The 23,112-nt window shown below is 30.9% G+C and overlaps 1 protein-coding gene across 1 annotated transcript in view; it reads right to left on the bottom strand.

The window, feature by feature from the left end:
- LOC118190453 (uncharacterized) overlaps positions 1-14,173 on the bottom strand; it is a 36,282-nt gene extending 22,109 nt beyond the window's left edge. The window contains exons 1-2 of the mRNA XM_085817855.1: positions 14,170-14,173; positions 4,024-4,307 (exon numbers count right to left, since the gene is read on the bottom strand). Of these exons, the coding sequence (XP_085673981.1) occupies positions 4,024-4,307; positions 14,170-14,173 (288 nt within the window). The remainder of the gene's footprint in view (positions 1-4,023; positions 4,308-14,169) is intronic.
- Positions 14,174-23,112: the final 8,939 nt, after the last annotated feature.

The following is a 23,112-nucleotide window of genomic DNA, read 5'->3' as shown; positions in this document are numbered from 1 at the left end:
TTCAATTTACTCTAATAACATTATACATTTATAAAATTTTAATTTGCTTTATATTAAAAACAACGATGTGCATGTTAAAAAACAATACATGAACTTAAAGCATCATAATTTATGTTAACTCTTGAAAGTGTTTTACAGACCATTATTGAAGGAAAGTACAAAAATCCAAATATCAGTACTAAATGGAGTGACAGCTAAACCATACCTGGGTTCTCTATCTTTGTAGGCCAAATATACAGAAATGCTGTGAAAAATTACCTCTCCTAACATAAAAATACTAATATCTGATAAAGCAAATAATCAGTTTCATATATTGTGTCCTGGAATGAGCAGAAGGCAAAGCTACTTATCATTAACTAACCTCATTTATAAACTCTCATAGCTACATTGTTTGTTTCAAAAATGTAAAAAATCGACAAGATAATTTAAAGGAAGGTAAACATTTTGTGCAAATTATATTTTTCGGTAAGTATTCTCACCAATTAAAAACAATCGATCCAGATAATTAGAGTTCTGTGAAATATGGAATCCAAATTATCAATGTTTTTAAAGTTTAAAGAATTCAAAACTTCACAAGGCATTCACTATAATCCAGCACTTAATTTCTAAAATTAGAAGCACTAGACTAGTGCTTCTAATTCTGCACTTCCCTAGTGCTTCTAATTTCTAAAATCAGAAGCACTAGGGAAGACTGACAGGAAGGAAGAAAAAAATAATAAAATAATTGGTTTAATTATTAAAATAATTAAACTAAAACTAAAAGAAATGTAAAGAGATAAATAGAAATTTAATAAATTATTAAAATTAATTATAAATAGTAAAATAAAATATCAGACCTCATCTTATGGGCTCCGGCTAGAACTACAATTCCACTCAGAAAGATAAGAAGCAGTTCAGTTGAACTCTGTTTGAATTTAAGCACTCATTATACATAAAATGCACTATTTCAAGGGATGACAGATACAAAAAATATTCTTTTTTGCAGCACGCCAATGAAAACAATTAAACTGCCATTAAGGAGAATAGTGACAATTCTAGAAACAGTATGAGGATATGGAAGGAAATTTTAGCAGAAAAAATGTAGCTTTAAAAATAAAGAGAGAAGAGCAAGACTATATGATAATTATATCAGCAGGGTATTACTATCCCATTGATATAATTCTATCTGCCAAGTGAAAATTTTCCCTGAATATGATCCATTAACAGCGTGAGAATAAAAGCGACTCCTCTGAACTAATGACAGCGGTGGTCCCTTAAGTTGGGTCGCATATTTCAAAAAATCTGCTGGATGTCTGCAGTAGGAAGTCACTAATGTGGCATGTGCCCGACCAGGTACAGCTTTCAGTATTTTCAAGAACAAAAAATTTACTTGCTCTCATACATCATTGCACTTCCTGGAGCATAAGCTTTTAACATGTGAGTGGGGGCTTTACTTAAGTCTCAACCTCTGTCTAACAGGGTTCGTACACATTTCAGCACCTCAAAATTAAGTACTTTTAAAGACCATTAAATGGGAACTGAATAAATTCACTTAAAAAAATTATCTATGCCTGAACTTCACTTTTGTAATACCATCCTGAAAATAAAATAGATCTGTAAATAGAATGAATTATTATTAAACATGAATTAATTGACAAACATAATTGCTCAGTCTAGAAGTTTAGTAAATAGAAGGTAGATGTTATGTCAAGCTGTATAGATTAAAATGAGAAGTAAATCATAATCAGAATGATTCATAACAAAAGACTGGATGTTGTCACCGCTGCTGCTTGCCTCGAGAGAGACCTCCTGATTAGAACAAACCTGAAAGGCCTGATGTAAGCATGGATGGCAAGTTTTGAAAGTTAGTTTGGCTCTGTCTGATGCAGTTAGCGCTGTAGCTTCTTGTAGAGTTCAAGGGATTGTAACCCAGTTAATATACTTTAAGAGTCCACTAAAGCACCACAGGTGATAAGTTGTTTTGTATTATTTTAGGTCTCACTAGATGCAAAGAATAAGTTTTACATGAATTTTTACATTTTTGTGTTTTATCTTGTGACTATGGTAAGGATTAATGAAAGGCAATAACTCACTTAAATATGCAGAGATAATTTTTAAGGGTAAGCGGTTAGTTGTAAATAATTAAATTAGGTAGTTAAATAACCTTAGTCATTATGGATTTACATGGCCATTATTAAATTTGATTTATTTTTTAACAATATTTGTTAAAAAAGCCGTATTAAAATAAGAATCTAATAAAATTTGACAGTTTAAAATATAAGTAATTTATGAGATTGATTCTTATATTAAATATTAGGACACATTGAACTATATAAACGATATAGAATAATTACACATGATATTAGGATAATCTCATATTAAAAGCTAAATATATCATCATGTTTTCGTCTAAAAGTTTGTAGCCTGGACTGAATAAAATAGCCATTCAATCAAGCCCTCACTAATGAATGAAAATATTATTAGCCATAGACTGATTTTTCTGGCTGTTCTTATTATTGAATCCTATTAGTATTTCAAAATTTCTCATATACTTATGCAAGCATTATTCCTCATTCAGCTTCCCCTTCCCTTAGAATCTGCAATGAGTTTTAGCTGCATTTCGAATTACAACTTGATGAAATCTACTAGACAAAAAAAATTTCACATTTTATATGAGCACTAACTTCATTAGACCAATGGTCTCCAAACTCAGTTTACTCAATGAATGCATAAAACTGTTAACCTTTTGAAGACAGGATGGCCATTATAGTGGCCATAGAGTCCTCTCTTTGAAAAGACAGGGTTGTCCACTTTAGTGGCCATGTCTTTTTCCCCCATTTTCCAGGCTGAAAAGTGAGGTGAAATGTCAAATATGACATCCCTGGGGTTTTATCCACTTATCTCTTTCAAAGGCCTTCCTTTTGCGACATAGATGCACCCATCTGAGAATCCATTAAGCTACAAACCAGAATCTTTGTTGAAAATAGGAGGTGATTTCTTAAAGGGGGGAAAGCATTCGGTTCAAGATTCGACATCCTTTGGTAGCTTTTACTGCTACCAAAGCCCCGGCTTCAAAAGGTTAATATTTTTAAGAGCCCTTACCCATCCTGGGGAAAAAGTAAATGCTAAAAAGACATTGAAAAAATATATTGACACTGTGTGCAATTTATGAAGAAAATAATAAGAAAATAATTGTTCGATTACAATTTTAATCATAAAAACAAATCTTCATTTATTTTAGGTAACAGTAACAACAAAGATAAAAATATTATTTACTTAACGGTTTTAAATGTTTAGTTTTGCAGTTCACATAAGTATTTACCACAAATTCTTTCTAATTTTGAATTAAAGATTATGACCTAAGAGGTTATATGCACATTACACACAAAGGAATGAATATAACCAAGGGCAACTTTGACATATATGAAAACTTTTTCTTTGATCCTAATTTACATTTTTCAGAACTTATTTAAAATAGCTTGCTATAGGTCAACACCAAAGTACTAAATCTGCCCTTTTTGCTATTTTTACACACTTCTATTTTTTGCATTATTTTTTAGTGGTTTACACAAGAAAGAGATGCATGAATATATGAGACTTATTATAAAGAAGTTCTAACTCAGTTTTTCTGAAAAACCAAGTACATGTTAAATATTTAAATGTACTTTTCTCAAAGGAGCAGTTTACAGGTTCATGAGTTGAGTGTAGGGTGATAACATGGAATTCAGTTTTGTTTTCAAATTGCATCTTACAGTTTCTACAATAGCCATATAATACAATTAATAAGTTTTTCACAGTCAGTCACATTTATATATTAACTAATTAAAAACTAAACTGAAATTAAGCAACACAAAAATTCAATATTAAGCATCAGTGACTTAATTTTACAAAGTAAAGAAATAATTCTGAAGTTTGAACATTTCATAAAATAATATTACAATAAAAAAATTAATTACTGGTTATTAACTGTGTACAACTTCTTATGTTTTAAAAAGCAAAATATTTACTTTAACAAACTTTTAACTCGCACAATTATATGCTGACATTTTCATGACGAAGCAAATGCTTTTTCAAAGTATACTTTCTAGTGAATTCACAAAAGCATATTTGACATTTGTGAGGTTTCTCTTTGGTATGAGTACACATGTGGTATTCTAAACTAACTTTATGGTTAAAAGTTTTCGAACACAAATGGCAAGCAAAAGGACGTTCCTGTGTATGAACTCTTCCATGCCTTTTCCAGTTCGATGAATCATTTGTTGAGTAAGAACAAAAACTGCACCGGTAATGTCGAAAATGAGAAGAATTTTGATGCCACAGTACAGGAACTAAAAATAAAATAAATATTTTACACTAATCTTATTACAAATAACTTTCTACATAAATTTTACACCAAAATTTCAAAATATAACTTAAATTGTTAAAATTACAGCTATGAAATCAAAAGTACTACCTAAAAATTCATTATTGAAAAACAGGCAAATAACTAATACAACTTTCAACATTTTATTTATTAAGTAATGTTTTAACAAGTTTCACTTACATTCCTAAAAAGTTACCCAATATATATTATCACTACATAAATTATCACCACATAAAAATATGAAGTGTATCAATATCTTGTGTTCATTCTTTTAGCATAAAGCGTTTGTTAATAAACTGTAGTTGCTAAGACCAAGTAATCAAGCTAATGAAGTCATAAGCAGAGTATAAAAGACACATCAATACCAAAAATTAAAATGAGCAGAAGAACTAAGATTAGAAAATATAGCAGTAATCTAAAAACTTTAAATAACAATCACCAGTATCTGTCACCACTAAAAGTTCCAAAAACTATAAAAATATTAAAAGAATTTAATAAAGAAATTTTAAAGTACAATTTGATCTTTATATTTTTAAATTCTAGATTAACATGCAAAACAGATTTAAACTAAATAGTAATAAATGGTCTGCTAGTTTAAGAATTAATCCCCAGAAATTCAAGACAAAGAACATAAAATCATACAATTAATACCAGCTATTGACAAAGCAATGTCAAATGATAGAAAAAATGTTTGCTACATGTAATTCCATCACCATATGGAGAAATTTGCTCTTCTTGAATAATTAAAAGACCTAATTAGTCAAGAAGTAGCTCTGCACTGAATCCACTGCATAATGGATCTTTTGCACAGGAAGTTTGCAACAAATATTTCCTGCAACTGAAGTCCAGCACCTAATTTGTTAGGATATTAAATACAGTCAAAAGTCGTTAATTCGGACACCCATAATCCGGAATGATCTATAATCCGGACCTCAAAGCTAAGATCTTTCTGCGCATGTGCTGCATTGACGCATGCGCATAGGCTTTTACGCGTGCGCATAAGACCTTTACGACTGCGCATATGCGTCTGCGCAAGCGCAGAATACGTTTTCGAGTGCGCGTTTAATGTATAACGAATGGTATAAGCTAAAATTATATAATTATCTATTTCAGTTAATGTTGATGATTGCGTTGTTCCTTAATCTTTGAATTGGATCCGGCTTATTATTTTTTGCAGACTGTAAGAGCAATTTTCTAAAAGTAAGCTTGAACTTTCGATTATGTCAAATAGAATTTCCGATGCTGGAGCTCCCAAAGGATCTAGAAAACAAAAGTATGTTTCGATGTCCATCAAACAAAAAGTGGAATTGCTACAAAAAATGGGTAAATCCTTTGTTTATCTAACCGTTCCGAAATCTGTTTATCAATTTCAAGCTGCTCTGCGCGGGCGGGGGGACGTCGTGGCGCGCAATGAACTGGAAGTTGATCTGCCAGCACTATCGTTATCTTCAGGGCAGATGTTTTTATTTTATTCGGCTTATAATTCCTTACTAAATGTAGTATTTCATCTCGATGTACTCCGTCTTTGATACGATTTAAATCAAATTCCTCGTCATTATAAAAATCACGAATACAAATCAAATAGTTTTCTAATTGCAATTTTCTAATTTCGGCTATGCGTAATGTATGCTTTATGCATGTGCGCGTTGAAAGAAATATTTAATAAAGTAAACAAATAAATATTAAGCTTCTTTTTCTGTAAATTTTGATACCCTTTAGATCATAATTGCTCATTATTTTATAAATTACGGTTTCATATTTTTAATTTTATAATTTCTGCATGCCATCTTATCAGATTTAAACTGATGATATAAAATCCGGAAAAATCGATAATCCGGAATCGCCGAAGTCCCGACGAGTCCGGATTAAAGACTTTTGACTGTAAAATATTAGAAACCTTGCCACCTTTTCTGACACATTAATTAAAAAAAAAAAAAAAGAAGAAAGGCCCCCCCCCTAAAAAATCCTTAAGCTGAAGCAAGTATTATTAAAATAGTATACAAAATTCTACTGAGTTTTAACTCAAAATTCTACCAACATAGATATATATTCGGTACTGTTCTATTAACAAGGTTACATTGCCTAATACAAACACAAATGCAAAATCTAACTAAACCTTATGATACATAAACATTCACGAAAGAATGCCTATCTTATTAAATCCAGAATACATACAAAATCAAAGACAGCAAAAGAAGTACAAAATAGATTTTACCAGATTATTTTCAAATTAAAACAGAAGGCATAAAACTTTTGATTTCATTTAACATTGCCAAAAACATTTGAATCTTTCCACACAATTGCCAACATATGAATTCGATGAGGTAGGAATTTATAGATAAAGAGAGTGTTGTGCTGATTTTTATTTCATTATTTTATGCATGGCATCCTGTATCAGAATCAACAATATAATACATGTCATTAACTTGTAGGTGCTCACATTCAGAAACTGTCAATTCTTCCTCTTAGAGCAAATGAAAATCTCGAACAACAAATGCCTCGATTGAAGTCTATTCTTCCTGATGATGGCATTCACACAATGATGTCACTGCACAGCTATGTTATATAAACAGGTGATCACATTTGGCAACTGGTACTCTGTTAACAGAAAAAAGTTCCCCCCCCCTTCTTCAAATAGAATTCATATCATAAGAAATGAAACCCTTCATTAAAATATTTCTTGAATTCAAAGAGAAAAAAGTTATCTTGATCAAGAATTATACATGCTTTATATAGCTGTAATAGGTTTTAGCTTTTCTGTCACTCTTAATGTTTTTGTAATCTGTATGTAATATGTTAATTATTCTTTTGAAATTCTTTTAGCCTAATGAACCATCTAACGATTTATTTTGACCCACCTGCATATTATAATAGTATATTGCAATCCACATGTCTATAGCTTTTCTGAAAAAAAGTTGAGGGTGAATGATTCCCAGAAGAAAATGATGTTACAGTGAAATAATAATAAATAAACTTATATTTCTATTAAAAATTAACAGATAATTATAAACTAATTTATAATTACAAGTAGACGTATGCAATTTTAGAGTAAGAAACACAATCCTTCAAAAGTTTCATAACCTATTAAAAATTATTTTCCAGTCCCCTCATGGATAGCTTTTTGGGAGTCACTGTGCTAATTCAATTGATTGAAATATTTAATAACTTTTCCACACCATTTTATATTACAGAAAGAACAATTTTTATGATGTTGGAAAGCAAACACTAATTGTTGAACATTTAGGTAGATATCAACAGATGTTCAGAAAAGCTTAATATTCAAATACCAAATAAGTAAACTAAAATATTTAAGCTTCTTATAAGCAAATTTTTAAAGTTAAATCTATTTCAATTTAAGTGAAATGTAATATTACAACTTCTAAAATAAACTATATTTATCTTCTAATGTTATATAGAACATACATTACACTAAAGCAGGGTTTCTTAAACTGTGGGTTGCCAAAAATTTTAGCATGGCATTTCTTTAACTTATTATAATAATTTTACAATTACCAAATATTTTTACAGGGTGTAACTGAAAATAAATAAAGATAAGACAATACAGACAAAGAAAAAAAACGAAAACGTTTTGACACTTTCTTTTTATAATATAAACACTCATTTTCCTTGCTTTGCACGTGCTGTCATTTCGTCCGTTACTTATTTAAAAATTTCACATTGTTCTATGTCTTAAAATTAGAAATTAAAGTTATTGACCTAAAACTGTAATAGTATATTACAGTACAAGTGAAAAAATTTACAGTTTCACTCACGTGTGTGTCGGATTTGCACAATACTTATGGGGTCCCACAAAATTTTTGTAAAGAGTATGAGGTCCTGGGGTGTCACGAAAAAATCTCTGTGATAAAAAGGGATTGCGACTGAAAAAAGTTTAAGAAACCCTGTACAAAAGGATTAAAATTTAACCTTTGATTTATGGTGTTAGAAGAATTTCTCTTAAAATACCAAGTTAGCCATATTAAGCATTAACTAATACACAGGAAATTCATAAAATTGTATATACAACTTTTCTTTTAATAGTACTTTTGCACCACACCAACTAATTAATTCTATTAATGAATATTGCCTACATAACTGCTGAATAAAAACAGTTATGGATTTATAATGTTGCAGTACTTTACATGAGTATGTAGGTGATTATATGATTACAGAAAAAGAGTTTTAAGAAGATAAATTTTGGAAAGCATTCCTTTTAAAAGAATGAAAGAGATATATAAGAATGAAATATAAGAATGAAACACACTATTTATTTTATTTTTTAAAGCAATGATACATTATGTAAACAGCTGATATAGTATAAAATTATACAAGGATGATCGCATTTTAACTGCTTAAAAAGGAAATAGATTTAGAAATAAATAGAAAAAGACATTTAAAATTAATCTTCCTTATAACAACTACTACTAGGATTTTTTAGGTTAATTGATTTTAATATGTAATTTATGATGAATGATTTACAAAGGGGGGGGGAACTACATGAATCTCAAATCTAACTGCAGTGTATCTCAAATCTAACTGCAGTGTATATATACAGCATTTATAATGTAATATAAAATCAAATAAAACATATGTTTGAAATTCATCCCATATTGAATTCAGAATAAACCACATATGATTTATTCCAAACTGAATATGGGATGAATTTTAAACGCATTTATTATTTTCACTTTATTTTGCATTATCAATAGCACTTGCTGCATGGAATTGGACAAGGTTTTGAACAGTTTTTAACTCTGTATTTATCCTTTTTTACAGTAATTATAAATATATAGTATGTGATATATACATACATATACATTTAGTATTTTAAAATGTACATACAGTAAAATTCATCTCATATATTTTAAATTTAAAATCATCTTAAAACCACTTGATTGAGAGATAAATTGCGTGAAAAAAGTTATACGGATTAATAGAATATCAAAAATTATATAATAAATAAAATAACTTGCAAATAATGATTAAAAGTATGGTAAAACTATTTGTACAGTTTTAACCTTGATATGATAAATGAACATTCACTACATTATTTAAAACAAATTTTAATTAGAAAATGTTTACAATGCAATGAATTTCATTATAAACTATAGGAAATAAATATTTCAACACAAAGACTAATTAAAGCTAAAAATATAAAATACACATATTTACTTAAGTAACATGAATTGAAAAACATATTTCAATAGAAAAAATACTATTTGTAGATAAGGAAGCTTAAAATATCAAATTATCAACATGTGTACTAATTGCCTCTTTCTACACTTGTACATTAATATAAAATATTAAATATAAAAGTAAAATAATCAAAAAATATATCAGTTGTTTTACATTTATATACACTTTAAATGCAAAGAATTAAGTGCATTAAATCAATAAAGATTTATATAATTAGTAAAAAAAGATTTATATACATGGAAACAAACTTTTTTTCGTAACAAATTTAAAATGTAACAACAGATTCATTCAAGATACAAACATAAATCATGAAATTATATTTCTCATTATGTAATTACATAAATCAATAAGTGGTTAGTATAAGAAAACCTTGTTTAACATGAAGATTTAACTCTAATCACACATGGCTTTCAATAAGGGCAGTTGGAGTTTTCAGGAAATTTGTCTGAGGCATAGTACTTGTGACACGTATTAATAGTTTAAAAAACTGACAAAACATTAATCATAACTGCAGGATTCCTGAAGCATACAGCAATGACACTAAAAAAAATCCATAATTTATTTAAATAAAAGATGAACATCTTAAGCTCATCATTTTAATGCCATTTCCATTTACTCTTCTCAAATTCATAGCATTTGATTTTTACATTCCGGAATAAATTTTGAATTTCCATGTCTTGTCATCAGAATACCTTCAAAACTGTGCCACAACAAGATACAGGCACCTTTGTGAAGAATTTTTTTTTCAAATCAAAAACTAAATTTAATCAGCATCTGCCATGAAGGTTGTTTTAAAGTTAAAAGCTGAATATCAAAGTAGCTGTTATACATAATTACAAAGTGGTCATGCAAATACGAGTTAGTTTCCCTCTGAAAGTCTTTCATGAACGCATCCCTCCCTTTTAGGCAAACACGCCTTGTGAACCTTGTTACAGTCAACTAAACAAACAAAAGTGGTAATAAATCTTTGCAATTACAATTTAGATACAAAATTAGGGTATGTATTTTGGACAGACTTTTTTTTGATCTTTTACAGTAGAATTCACTCAAAGGAAAATAAAACAAGGATTAAAGAAGGACTCTTTGAACGAAAAAGCTAAAACACAGAATCTACTTTTGTGGCTTCTATTTTAGGCAAATTCACATAATCTATATAAGAAACCTTACGCGGAGTCACATTATTTAAATTACAAACTTGAAATCTTTCATGCAAAATGGCTGTGCGAAATAAATACAGTCCTGTTTGGAGGCATATATGCTAATGAACTGTGAAACAAATTTATGAATAGCAAATGAGAATATAATTAATTTCTTAGACAAAGTAAATGAAATTTTCTCTAAAAAAATTATTATAATAAAAATTTTTATTTAGTTTTTATTATTTTACCTTTATGTTTTTTTTATTTGCAATCAAGGATATTTTAAAAAATTTAACATTTTAATTTCTTTTTGTTGTTTTATTTTATTATATTACATTACACTGAATATTCTGTTATATGACATAACATTTACTATAATTTAAAATGCAGCAAGTGATTGAGATATGCATCTACATTAATAAATTACTTTTTTAAATTGGAAATAAATACATTATTTTATGTTCTTGAAAAGTCACATCACTTTACATCACATCATACTGCATCATTTTTACATCTAGTACCATAATTGCATTATAGCAATTTATGTTCTTGATGTTTACCATGTGTTCAGCAATAAATTTAGATCTTTTGAATATTCTTCTTCTGAAATACTAATCAGATTACTTTGGTATCATATTTTCTTTATTTCATAAGTTAGTTTGTTTTGTTTACATTTTTATTATGCATATGCTTGAACTGTTCTTAATATTTGAATATTATTACAAAATATAGCTATTCAACCTTTTTAAACTTTTTTTATACATACTGTTGTCTGATTATCAGTAACTTCAAATTTAAAAATTTGAAATACCATTGAGCTAATTCCCCATGACAATCAGGCTAACCCAATCTTGCCTTTGGGTTTGGCCCAAAACCCAAAGTTCCTGAAAATGCAATGAAAGAAACTTATTTTCTAGATTACTGTCCAAAATGCTACTTTCATTGAATAAACACAATAAACAATAGAAACAATTATAATTTATCAATCACTTAGCATAAAACATTTATAAAATGACATGGCAAATCAGGCATATAGAAAGGATAAATGCCACTAGAGGGCGCTAGAGCCACAAAAGGACACTGCTATACAAAAAACTAGCTGAACAACTAGAGACTGTCCTTATTCAAGCTAGGAATGGACTGGGAGTAACATGGCTAGTTACACATACCACGAAATAGTCCAAGAACTGGAGCCTAATCCTTCATATATGAGTTGTATCCCAAGATACTCATATCCCCCAACCTAGCATATCCAGGCAATGGAACTGGAAGACTACAACAGGCACATGGAATTTGCATGGTGGTTTTTGCAAGAAAATGCTGCAAACCAAAACTTTACAGCAAGTGTTCTTTTCACTGATGAGGCTATGTTCTCACTACAGTGTGTGATGAACATTCATAACTTGCATATTTGGGCAGATGAAAACCCACATACTACACATATGCATTCCTCGCAATGCAAATTTACCCTCAACATGTAGGAGACTGTTTACTTGATCTGTGCATTCTCCCAGAAAGACTTGATGATTGCACTTATCTTGCATTCTTGCAAGAGGTTCTGCCAGGCAAGCTGACTGATGATCTCATTCAGCAGACATGTCAGACATCTGTAGGCTACTTTTCCTGGACACTGGATTGGTTGCAGTGGACCAATCATATGGCCACCACGATCACCAGATCTGTCTCCAACTGATTTTTTTTCCTTCTAGGTTTTTTTAAAAGGACTTGCATATGAAAAACCTGTTTCATTGCCAAAAGATTTAGTGGGAACAATTTTTGGAAGCAGGATATGTTCAAGATACACCTAGTATCATTGAGAAGGAGTGCTGTTCAATGCAGTGTCGTTGATAGGCATGTCTCGATGCATCAGGAAAAAAACTTCTTGAGCATCTCCTGTAGTGATCATACATTTGTAGCATGTGACTAATAAATGATCTGGAATGTTTTTGTTTCTTGTCTTTGCACTATGTATTATTTTAAATGCCCTCTAGTGGCTCTGGATAGCATTTGCAACCCTATGTTATTATGTGATTTTTTTATCCTTGTTGTATGCCTGATTTGCCATGTCATTTTCTAAACCTTTTTTTTTAATCATCCTATATAATACCCGATAAAATAGCATTTGTAATAAAAATCAATTGTTTAAAACATTTGAATGAACCACATTAAAATGAAGCCACATTTGCATAACATGTGACTTTCTAAATGTTACCATACAATTTGCAATAGTTGCTCTCTGCCTTATCAAGATTCTACCAAAAGCAGACTTCAAAATTTCATGCCCTATAAGAACAAAATTAAACAAAAAATTAGTTAGTAAGCTCATGGTGAATGAAAAATAATTAAAGTTCTTTTATAATTAACTACTTACTCTGAAGTCTAGTTTAAGTTGAAAACTAGAGGACTGCAGAATTCAAATATATATATATTTAAGGCAGGATAACCATTATATTGGCCATAATATTCCACGTTTGAAAGGACCACTTTAGTGGTCAGGCCTTTTTCCCCATTTTCCAAGATGAAAAGGTGAAGTGAACTAAGTTTGATGCCCCTAAAAACTTAACACTTATCTCTTTCTTAAATGCTTGTATCAAGGATTAAGTTTTTCCTACTTTACCTTTTTATCCTTGCAATTTCAAAATTTGGAATGACCACAATCATAAATTGCAAATACAGCAATTACCTTGCACTACTTTGGAATATTCAATATTTTAGCAAGATTTCTTTAATTTTTACAGCAATATGCCAAAATGCAAAAGAGAATTGACGAAGAAATAAGAAAACTTCAACAAGAGTTTGCAAAGTTCTAAATTATGTAACATTATAAAAAACACAGAATAATATTTCAAGATGCTCAAGGCAGCAACTTTTTATGTTGCAACTTGCTTCCAATTCCTTCAAAATCTGCATACACCAGACAATTTTTCCATTCTGATATGGAAGATACTTGCTATAAAAAAAAAAAAAAACTGTTGTAATTTTGATAATATAGTAAAACCCGTTATCTTATTAAAGATGTGAAATTAGTAAAAAGAAATTTATAATATTGTGATTTTCAGTGTGGTTTTGTACTATTAAATAAATTAATATTTTAGTGAATTAAATTTCTTCTATTATTATTAGAAATAATATTACTTGCTTATTTTAAATAAACAATGTAAAATGCTAATTGTTCAAATTATCATTGTTTTCTAATTTTTAAAACTAAAATTATTACATTTGTTTAGTATCCATTTACAGAAAACAGTTTCATAACTTCTGTTTCACTGTTTTATTTTTCTCCTATTTTTTAAACTGAAAATAAATTAGAAGCACATTACAGTATGAATAATGGTACACAGGTACAGGTAAAACAAAGTCATTTTTAATTAAATATCACATTTCTAATTTCTTGATAATTTTTTCCCATAAGCACTATGTTTTCAGGCAAATTTATAACATTTATTAGACTTAAAATTTTTATTTTTCTGCAAAGTTTAAATTTCAACTTACCCATATCATTTCTGTAACTCTTATTTTTTAACCATTACTTCCATAGAAAAAAAAAAAAAAAAATTACCATTTTGGATATTTGTCATAACATATACAGGAAAACAACTTAAAAAATTACAGGGAAAGTTGATATCATGTAACCTTTCTGCATACTTCAACATCTGAGTGGTGTTTTTTTGGCTTATCAAACTGTGAATTTTTCTAAATTCAAGCAAATGAGTTCATAAAATCTATGAAAGAAATTCATTTGTATTATAGAAAATGAAATGGAGATCTGATAAATCTAACAGACTAAAAGTATCTACAAAATAGTGAGGAGTTAAACTTAAAATAAAAATAGAATTAATTCTTCTTAACACTTTATAAAGAGTCATATATTAGTCAAGTAAATTAAAATCATTTAGAAATTCACAATTTAAAAAAAAAAAAAGAAAAAGAAAGAAAGCTATGTGCTATAATATGTAGGAATAGAATGACCTTTCCTGTAATGGATAAACACATTCTCTTCTGCATCTCACTGAGCAGTCAGCCTAATTTGGAATCAGTTGCAACTTTAAATTTTCCCTCCAAAAGGAATAGCATTTGCAGTTTAGTCAATAATCCCCATGTTTTCCTTCCTTTTATGAAATAAATGCACCCCTCTAAGCATGAAACAGACTACTTACAACAGCCATTGTTACAAACAGCAAGGAACTTCCTGAATAGGAAAAACCATTAGATGTAACAAATGCCATCTTTTTATATACCTTAAGGTGTTTGAGCCCTGAGATCAAGAGGTTAATAAGAAAGGTAAATGGAAGTCCTAGAGAACTCATTTTTTCATTTATCACTGCAAGAAAAAGGATTTAAATTATTTATTCAAATCTGATGTATGTTATCTTACTTCAGATATACACTGCTTGACAATGTGAATACAACACCTTGAAAATTTTGCTATAACATTACAAAAGTTACAAGAAATACATAGTTCCATGATCTATAAAAATGACCTAAAATATCAAGTTAGCCATATGATTAGTAAGCCCGATAAAAGGGAAGAAAAAGTCAAACATTTGTCTCCTTCTCCCACCTCAAGTAAACACATTTTTTAGCTGTTTTCCCTTTCAGAATAAATACTAAATTACTTTTAATTGATACTAAGAGATGTCTGGTAAAGTGTTGCTATGAAATGTTTTATACTTAGATATTGCCTTGCAGAACTGTGGAAGTTTGCTACCATTAAACCATGAAAGATGGTGGAAATCCCAGCAAAGCTGCATAAATCATTCCTCCAGAATTTTGAGCTACACTTTTAATTGCAGCTCCTACAATAAAACACTTACCACTATCTCTGTGCAATCCAATAAAAAGCCACTGCTGCAGAAGTATTCGACTTGCTCGTTTTTGTACTTTTAAAGGCTTTCGCCAATTTCTACTTTGTTAGGCCCTCTGATTTTACTGAAAGTTCTGCTCAGAACCCTATGAGTACAAACTTCCAGCAAGTCATTGTTCCAAACTATTTCTATTTTTTCAGCCATATCCAGCTGTTCTTTTTACCATTTAACAGATGTTTATTCTCTCAACCAGCTGTAAATTAACCAGACTGCAGTCACAAATGTGATTCTAGAGCTGCTGAACTAATTTTTTTAAGTTAAGTTTAATGTTTTGATTATCATTTCCATAATATCAGTCACTTGCAAATTTTTGGCCCCTTTGCTTTTTGATAAATAATGCAATATCTATCAAAAAGCATAAAGGGTGTTCTGAAACTTTTCTTCTTTCACTATATTTCTTTATTTTACTGCTAGTCCCTTTCTTTCACCAACCACAGCAGCTGCACCATCGCTTTCAAATCCAACCATTTTTATGCCAACTTAATTTATATTTACGTATTACATTTTTTATTTCAGAAAAAATATTCTGTGCAACGAGTTTTCCTTTCATAAGAATTATTTCCAATAATTCCTCAATTACTTGAAATTCATCAGTGACACTTTGCAGGAAAATTGCCAAGGAGTACTGTGTCTATGATGTCAGTACTTTCATCAACTGCTTTTAAGAATAGAATAAAATCTTATAACTTTTTCATTTACTTGACAACATAAATCACTAGCAATTTCATTAATATATTCTGCTAATGTGTTGGCTGAAAAAATAATATTTTTGAATAACTTGTTTTTGTCAGAGTAAAGGTTCCGCAGATTTAATCAAACAATCTTTAACAAATTTACAATCACTAAATAGCTTTCATTTTTTTGCAATAATGTGCACAAGAACAAAGCTTTGACCTTCTATCAACTTTTGCTTCATTGAATTTATTTGTTTAAAAAATGTTATTATCATAAGCAAGATCTTAGAAAGTGGAACTCTTCTTCTTTCAGTTTATTTTCTAATATTTCCAATTTTTTGTTATGATTCATTTTGGAATGACAACATTAGTTACATGCTTTTGGAATTTACATTCCTCCCTTGTAACTAGAATTTAATTTCAGGGAGGTCTGCAGCCCCTTCAGCTCTCCTATAACACGGCCATGCTTCAATACATATGAAATGCACAATTTTATTGCATACATCACCACAAGAGTACATGATTTTCCATTATCTGAAAAATGTGTGCTTCATGAGCCCCTTTTCTTTTACCCTTTGTTAAAGATATTGCTCACAGTATGATTTCTTCATTAAAATCACAGTTATTTTACTTACAACTTTAATTCAATAAGATGAATTTTTAATACTCAAATATTTTGCACAACTTCAAATGATTGGTAGTGATGTAACATAGATCTGATGACAAGCACAAATAACAGATTTTACAATCCACGTTAATTTGTCTCCATCTGTTTAGCAATATGAATTGTAGAGCTCTGCATCCAGCTTACCAGAATACAAAAGTTCTACCACCTCCCCAGTAAAGTGGTGTTTGCAACACCAGGGTGCCTAGGCCAGAGGCCTTACCCCTTGTAGAACATTCTGATTCCATTTAACATTGTATTCTCAAATAGCCTTTCAATAAAAGCATATAAGCAAATTTCAAAATAAAGATGAATTAAGTGATTTTTTTTTTTTTTTTTTTTTAAATTTTTAATAGGTTTTTTGGGTATTGCTGTTAAGGTGAAAGCCCAGAGAAGCTGTCGAGCCGTGACTACAGTATGACAGGGTAAGTGAGCAAGTTAATAGTCTGGATCCATATAAAATATATAATACATGAAAAAGTAATATTACACAAAAAGCTAACAAATATGAAAAAGTAAGATAACATACATCACAACAGAGGAAGGTACAAAGAGATAAAAGTAAACATAATGCAGGCGTAGGAGTGAGAGTGGGTTACATAATATACACATTAAGTTGAGCAAGTGGGCGATCCATATTTACAAGATCATTGTAATCGTAATCACAAACTTTAATACAGGGGTTATCAATAATCTGCTGCCTATTATGGAACCCTTTGGCAAGCCTGTAGTAAAATGATCGTAGCTGTTCCATGCCCAGCTCTTCATGTATTCGATTATTACGAATATACCACTCCGCATTGGTGATTTGCCTTAATACAATATTCTGGCAAGCCTGCAGTCTGCCTCTGTTTGTCTTATGTGTGTGGGCCCAGATGTAATGGTCTGAGAATGGACTTATAAATAAATAACTTGTTGCCTATAGATAACACACTGTTCCGAGTGATTAAGGGGTTGAGTTGCACTTTACGAACCCAGAACCTTTGGATGATAGAAGTGATGTGTGGGGACCATGTAAGAGTATTGTTGAGGATCACCCCTAGATAAAGGACTTGCTTGGCCCAGGAAATGTTGGTACCAAAGAACTGCAGATTCTTCTTGATCTTGGTTTTCCTTGTGAACAGGATAGCCTTGGTTTTTGTCCACGTTGACTACAATCTTCCACTGGGCGAGCCAGATCTCTAGTGCGTGAATGTAGTTTTGTAACCATTGAATTACTGGACCAATAAATGCACTTTGTGCCAGGATCGCAGTGTCATCTGCATACATAGCTAATGTTATGTCGTGTGTGGTGGGAATGTTGTTCACATAGATATTGAAATATGTAGGTCCAAGCAGGGACCCCTGAGGGACCCCAGCGAGGATCGGGTGGAAAGTTGAGTTTGTGCCTGCTACGTGAACGACAAAGTGTCTACCTGAAAGGTAGGAATTAGTGATGTTAATGATGTATTCTGGGAAACCCGGAACATGTAACTTGTAAGTGAGTGCATCCAACCAGACTCTATCAAAAGCCTTTGCTATATCAAGAAATAATCCACCAGTAACTTTTTTAGTAGCCATTCCTTCGGCAATGGTCTCAACAACCCTGTAGAGCTGATTCGTTGTAGAAAGCTGCTTTCTGAATCTAAGCTGGTGTGGTATCAGGATGTTATTGTCTTCCAGATGGGAGTTGATCCTCTTGAGTAAGACAGCTTCAAATACCTTGCTGATGGAAGATAGCAAGCTAATTGGCCTGTATGACTCTGGTTTGTTAGTTGGCTTCCCAGGCTTAAGTATGGGTACAATTTTAGCTTTTTTCCAGTATGCAAGAAAGTGCTGCCATTCCAGAATGGTGTTGCAGAGTTTGGTTAGGATGAAGATAACTTTGACTGGCAGCTTCTTTAACATGATGTTGGTGACATTATCCAAGCCAGGGCTCTTCCTGTTTCTGAGATTCTTGATAATAGCTAGGACTTCTGAAGGCAAGGTTGGAATGATATTGTCCGTGCATGGATTTGTAGAGAAAGTGGAATGAAAATATTGAACAGTGCTTTCAGTGGTGGGGTCATGAATGTTGTTAGTGCAAAATTGAGATTCCAGATGCTGCGCTAAGAGTTCTGCTTTCTCAATTTCGGTGTAATGGATCCCTTGAGGCCCTTTAAGGGGTGGAATGTTGTTGTGGCATTTCGTATACCTCTTGATGGCTCTCCACAGACGATAACTCGCTGTGGAGAGGTTCTGAAGGTACCTGGCCCAGCTGAGTTGTGCTTGTGCATTGAGAAGAGATCTGATCTCTCCGCAGAGTCTGTTAAATCTCTGTTTGTCCTCGCGGTTGCGGGACCTCTGGAACTGACGTCTGGCAGCATTGCGTTGTCTGATGAGAAGCTTGAGTTCGTTGCTTCTGTGAATGTGCCCCTTCGGCACAAGCTTTCGTGCTGTAGAGTAGGCATTAGTGATATCATCAGTGAATGTCTTGATCAAACTATCAATGTCACCCCTCGAGTGTACTGTGGGGATTGTGTAGTAAAAGTTCTACCAACTGTCAACTGGTGAATAAATTTATTGATTGCACCTCCTAACTTGGCCCAGTCATGTGGCCTGGCATGGAAGCATACAAAGTCCATAATTTTTTCATTTTAAAGACATCACACATCTATTCATTCTATTTCTTTTCATTCAGTAGCAATCATGCAAATGAACACAATTCATATTTCTCTAATGTTCCTGAAATGCAATAATTAATGTCCTTTTATTCCCTTAGCATCTTTTGCTGTAAGAGCACTGCTATATATTGCATACGTACTTCTGACTGTTTGCCAGCCCTAGCTTCAAACTCAATTAGAATGTAATGACAGCTGAAATGTTTGCCAGTGCTTTCCTAGTTTCTTAATAAATACAATAGTGCAAATACAAATTTATCCTATAACAAAATCTATATGTACTGCATTAAAACAAATACATAACTGAAATGCATTTGTGGGTCGCATTAAATTGCTTTAGGAGTTGCATGATGTACTCAGGCTGCCTCATGTCTAAGCAAATATTAGTTAAGACTTGGAGCTGTAATGTAGATAAAAAACTCTCTCACTTTTATTTAGAATATCTTAAGACATTATCCAAATGCTGACAGAATCTGTATCATGAATAGTTACTGGTTGCATTGCTCAAAAAAGGCAATTCTGCTTCCTTTATTTCCCTGCATATTCAATTACTCTGGTACTTCATATTCTTTGAATTAGTCATCACTTAAATCACTTATTTAGGAATAGATTCTCTAGCTATGTGTCAACTTTCATCATATTCTTCACACTCCTTCATGGTGTTGCATTTTCTGTATAAGGTAGCATAATGTGTAAGGCTGCCATTCAAAATAAGCAATATTTTATGAAATAATTGGATCATACATAAAAAAATAACACTGATTCTTAAATGCCCAACAGCCAATTACCTATTTTAATAATTCTGACAGACTACAAACAACTTTATTGTTGCAGTAGATAATAAAAAACTTTATGTAATGTAAAAATGTTGTAAAAACTGATAAATTCTTGATATAATGCAAGAAATAAAATCATAGAAATTGCCCTATATAAGCCAGTTTTAGAATGGCAAAAAGATGGAACAACCTATTCATTCATTCTTTACATGATACTTTTCAGTATAGGGATTGCTTTAAATACTAATATAGTATGTTTGGATAGTTACAGCTATTTCACTCACTTCAGCTTAATGCACTGTTTAGATATAAACACAGATTAGTCATCAATATCCTGATTTCAGGATGGAGCAATTTTTTTTTTTTCAATTTCACAAAAGTATTCAAAATAATAATCTTTGAAAATGTGATTGAAAACTCTGCAAATGTTAAGTGTCTGGAAAACAAACGGCTAATCTTTGGAATACGGTAACAGGTAGTTTGGCGACATTTTGGAGGCAATAAAGGTTACTACCTAGGACTTTGGTATTAATGTCAGAAGTACTCAGTTCCGATTACGCATTATTTTGTGTGAGGGAAATGAGAGATCATGAGATATGTCATGTGACATTAATGGACGAATTACAGTTCTTTAATCGGAAAAGGGGGTAAATTTGGAAAAATATCTGTAGTACTATATTATTTTGTATTAAGCTTCATTGTGTGTTGTGTGAAATAGTGTTCATTAATTTTTGGATTGCATGGCGCTATTTAAAGTGAATTCTAAATTTTTAATGCGTTTATCTGATAATTCAAAAGAATTGGTTGAATGGTGTATGAGTGTAGGTTTAATTGCGGATAAGTATGAATGTCCAAAATGTGGAAATGAAATGAGATTGTGTGAAAGGAAGGATATTACAGATAAGTTTGAATGGCGGTGCAAGAAATCTGGTGAAAATGGACATTTTGTGAAACGGAGTGCAAGGAACGGTACGTGGTTTGTTGAAAGTAGTTTGAATATGGGTGAAATTTTATTAATTTCTTATTACTGGGTGAATAGACTGGCAGTTGACTACTCGATTTCAGATTTAGAAATTAGCAGTAGTACTGCAGCTGATTGGAACTCTTTCTGTAGGGAAGTGTGCATGCCACGTAATGAAGATTCTGAAGAAGATTAGGTAAGTTAGTATTTTTAATCATTTGAGGATATTATTTTTATGCATTGTTCTAAATGTAAGGAGTAAATAAATTAATATGGTATTATTGGAAAATTGTTATTAGCAATGATTTAGTTTAAAGTAATTAGGATTGTAATCTAATTTTTATTAATTTAATGTATGTGCTTATTTATATTTTATGTAGTGTTTTTAATTTAATTATATTTTAATTTAATGATTGTGATTTTGTGAGTTATATGTTTGTAGTATTTTGGAATACGTTTGAGTAGTATACATCGAGTATTTTCATGCATTTTCGTGAAATTTTTCTAATTTATGAGAAAAAAGCAGTGTACAGGGATATAGTGAAGAGTGTGCGCAATGCCATTTTTATGCGACTCTGGGATGTTTTTTTTAAGTAAAAATAAGTCGACGTGTAAATGGTTTATGTGTATGTGCTATTCTGAAAAACGCGCAAGGAGTTTGCGATTGTGCACTTTTTCCTAATTTTGCAGTTAATATTTTTCATGATTAAGCAGTTTTGTTACATAAAATTTCTAGCATAAGTGTAATTCAGCTAGTAGATTGTTGGAAAAGTGTTGAGTAAATAAAAAGAAAAGAAACATGTCTTTACTTCGTGAAGAAAAAATGGCGGCGAAAAAAAAATAGAGGGTTGCTGTAGCAGAGTTGGTCGCCAAATTTTCGCCAAAAAATCGCCAAGTTACCATAATCCAAAGATCAACCAAACAAACATATGCAATCCACATTCATAGTTCTAGTTCTAGCTTAGACTTTGTTCATACTGCTCAATTTCAAAAAGAATCAAAAATAAAATTACCCAAATAAACAGAATAGTTTCTTAATAGTAGAGTTTATTAATAAAAAATTTTAAAATTAAAATTTGAGTTAGCATTAAAAAGACTGTCTATTTCGACCCATTTTTGATAGGTATTGAACACTGTATCATCAACCTTGTATTTTGCTGTGATGCCTTGTCAAAACCAAAGAAATCTGTTGTATTTCTTATAAGCAGAGAAAGAACAAAATATCAACTGCTGTAGCTTTAAACCAGTTATTATACACAGTTTTCAACTCTAGTGCAAATCACCAAATGATTACAAGTATATAACCTTGCATAATGGAGATATGATAGATACTTTATATTCTGGCTGCTGGTCAATAACTCATTTCTTTTATAATCATTTACATTATAACTGTAAGCAGAATATTAAAATTCATAACAGCATTAATAAAAAATCATTTGAATAGTAAATTCAAACTTGAATTACCTAAAATAAATCTTTAAAATTTAATATAATTCATCTTTAAAACTAAATTTCTTAAGTTTTAAATTAATGGAACATATATCAAACCACATATTTCTTGCAAATGAAGAATGAAACGTGGAGCAAATTAATTTAATAAGTTTTTCTTTACAGTTAACAAAACACCCAAACAGCAACAAAAGGGGAGGTTGATCAATTACCTAATATATTCACATTGACTAAATGGTAAAAAAAAAATTCTAACTAGCAAAATTATGAATGAAAAATTACTTGCTCACCTGACTCAAATTAAGTCTCTGTCACTCACTTTCTCATAATCTATAATTTTTGAAAGGAAATTCCAGTAGCACAATTACAAAATATAAGTAGGAAAATATATATATGCAAGTGTTACG

Source organism: Stegodyphus dumicola, chromosome 5, assembly GCF_044657685.1.
Source record: "Stegodyphus dumicola isolate Sdum_Otavi_A_Nest chromosome 5, ASM4465768v1".
Taxonomy (NCBI): Eukaryota; Metazoa; Arthropoda; class Arachnida; order Araneae; family Eresidae; genus Stegodyphus; species Stegodyphus dumicola.
The sequence above is the reverse complement of the archived record's forward strand: the minus strand, read 5'-3'. Positions and strand labels throughout refer to the sequence as shown.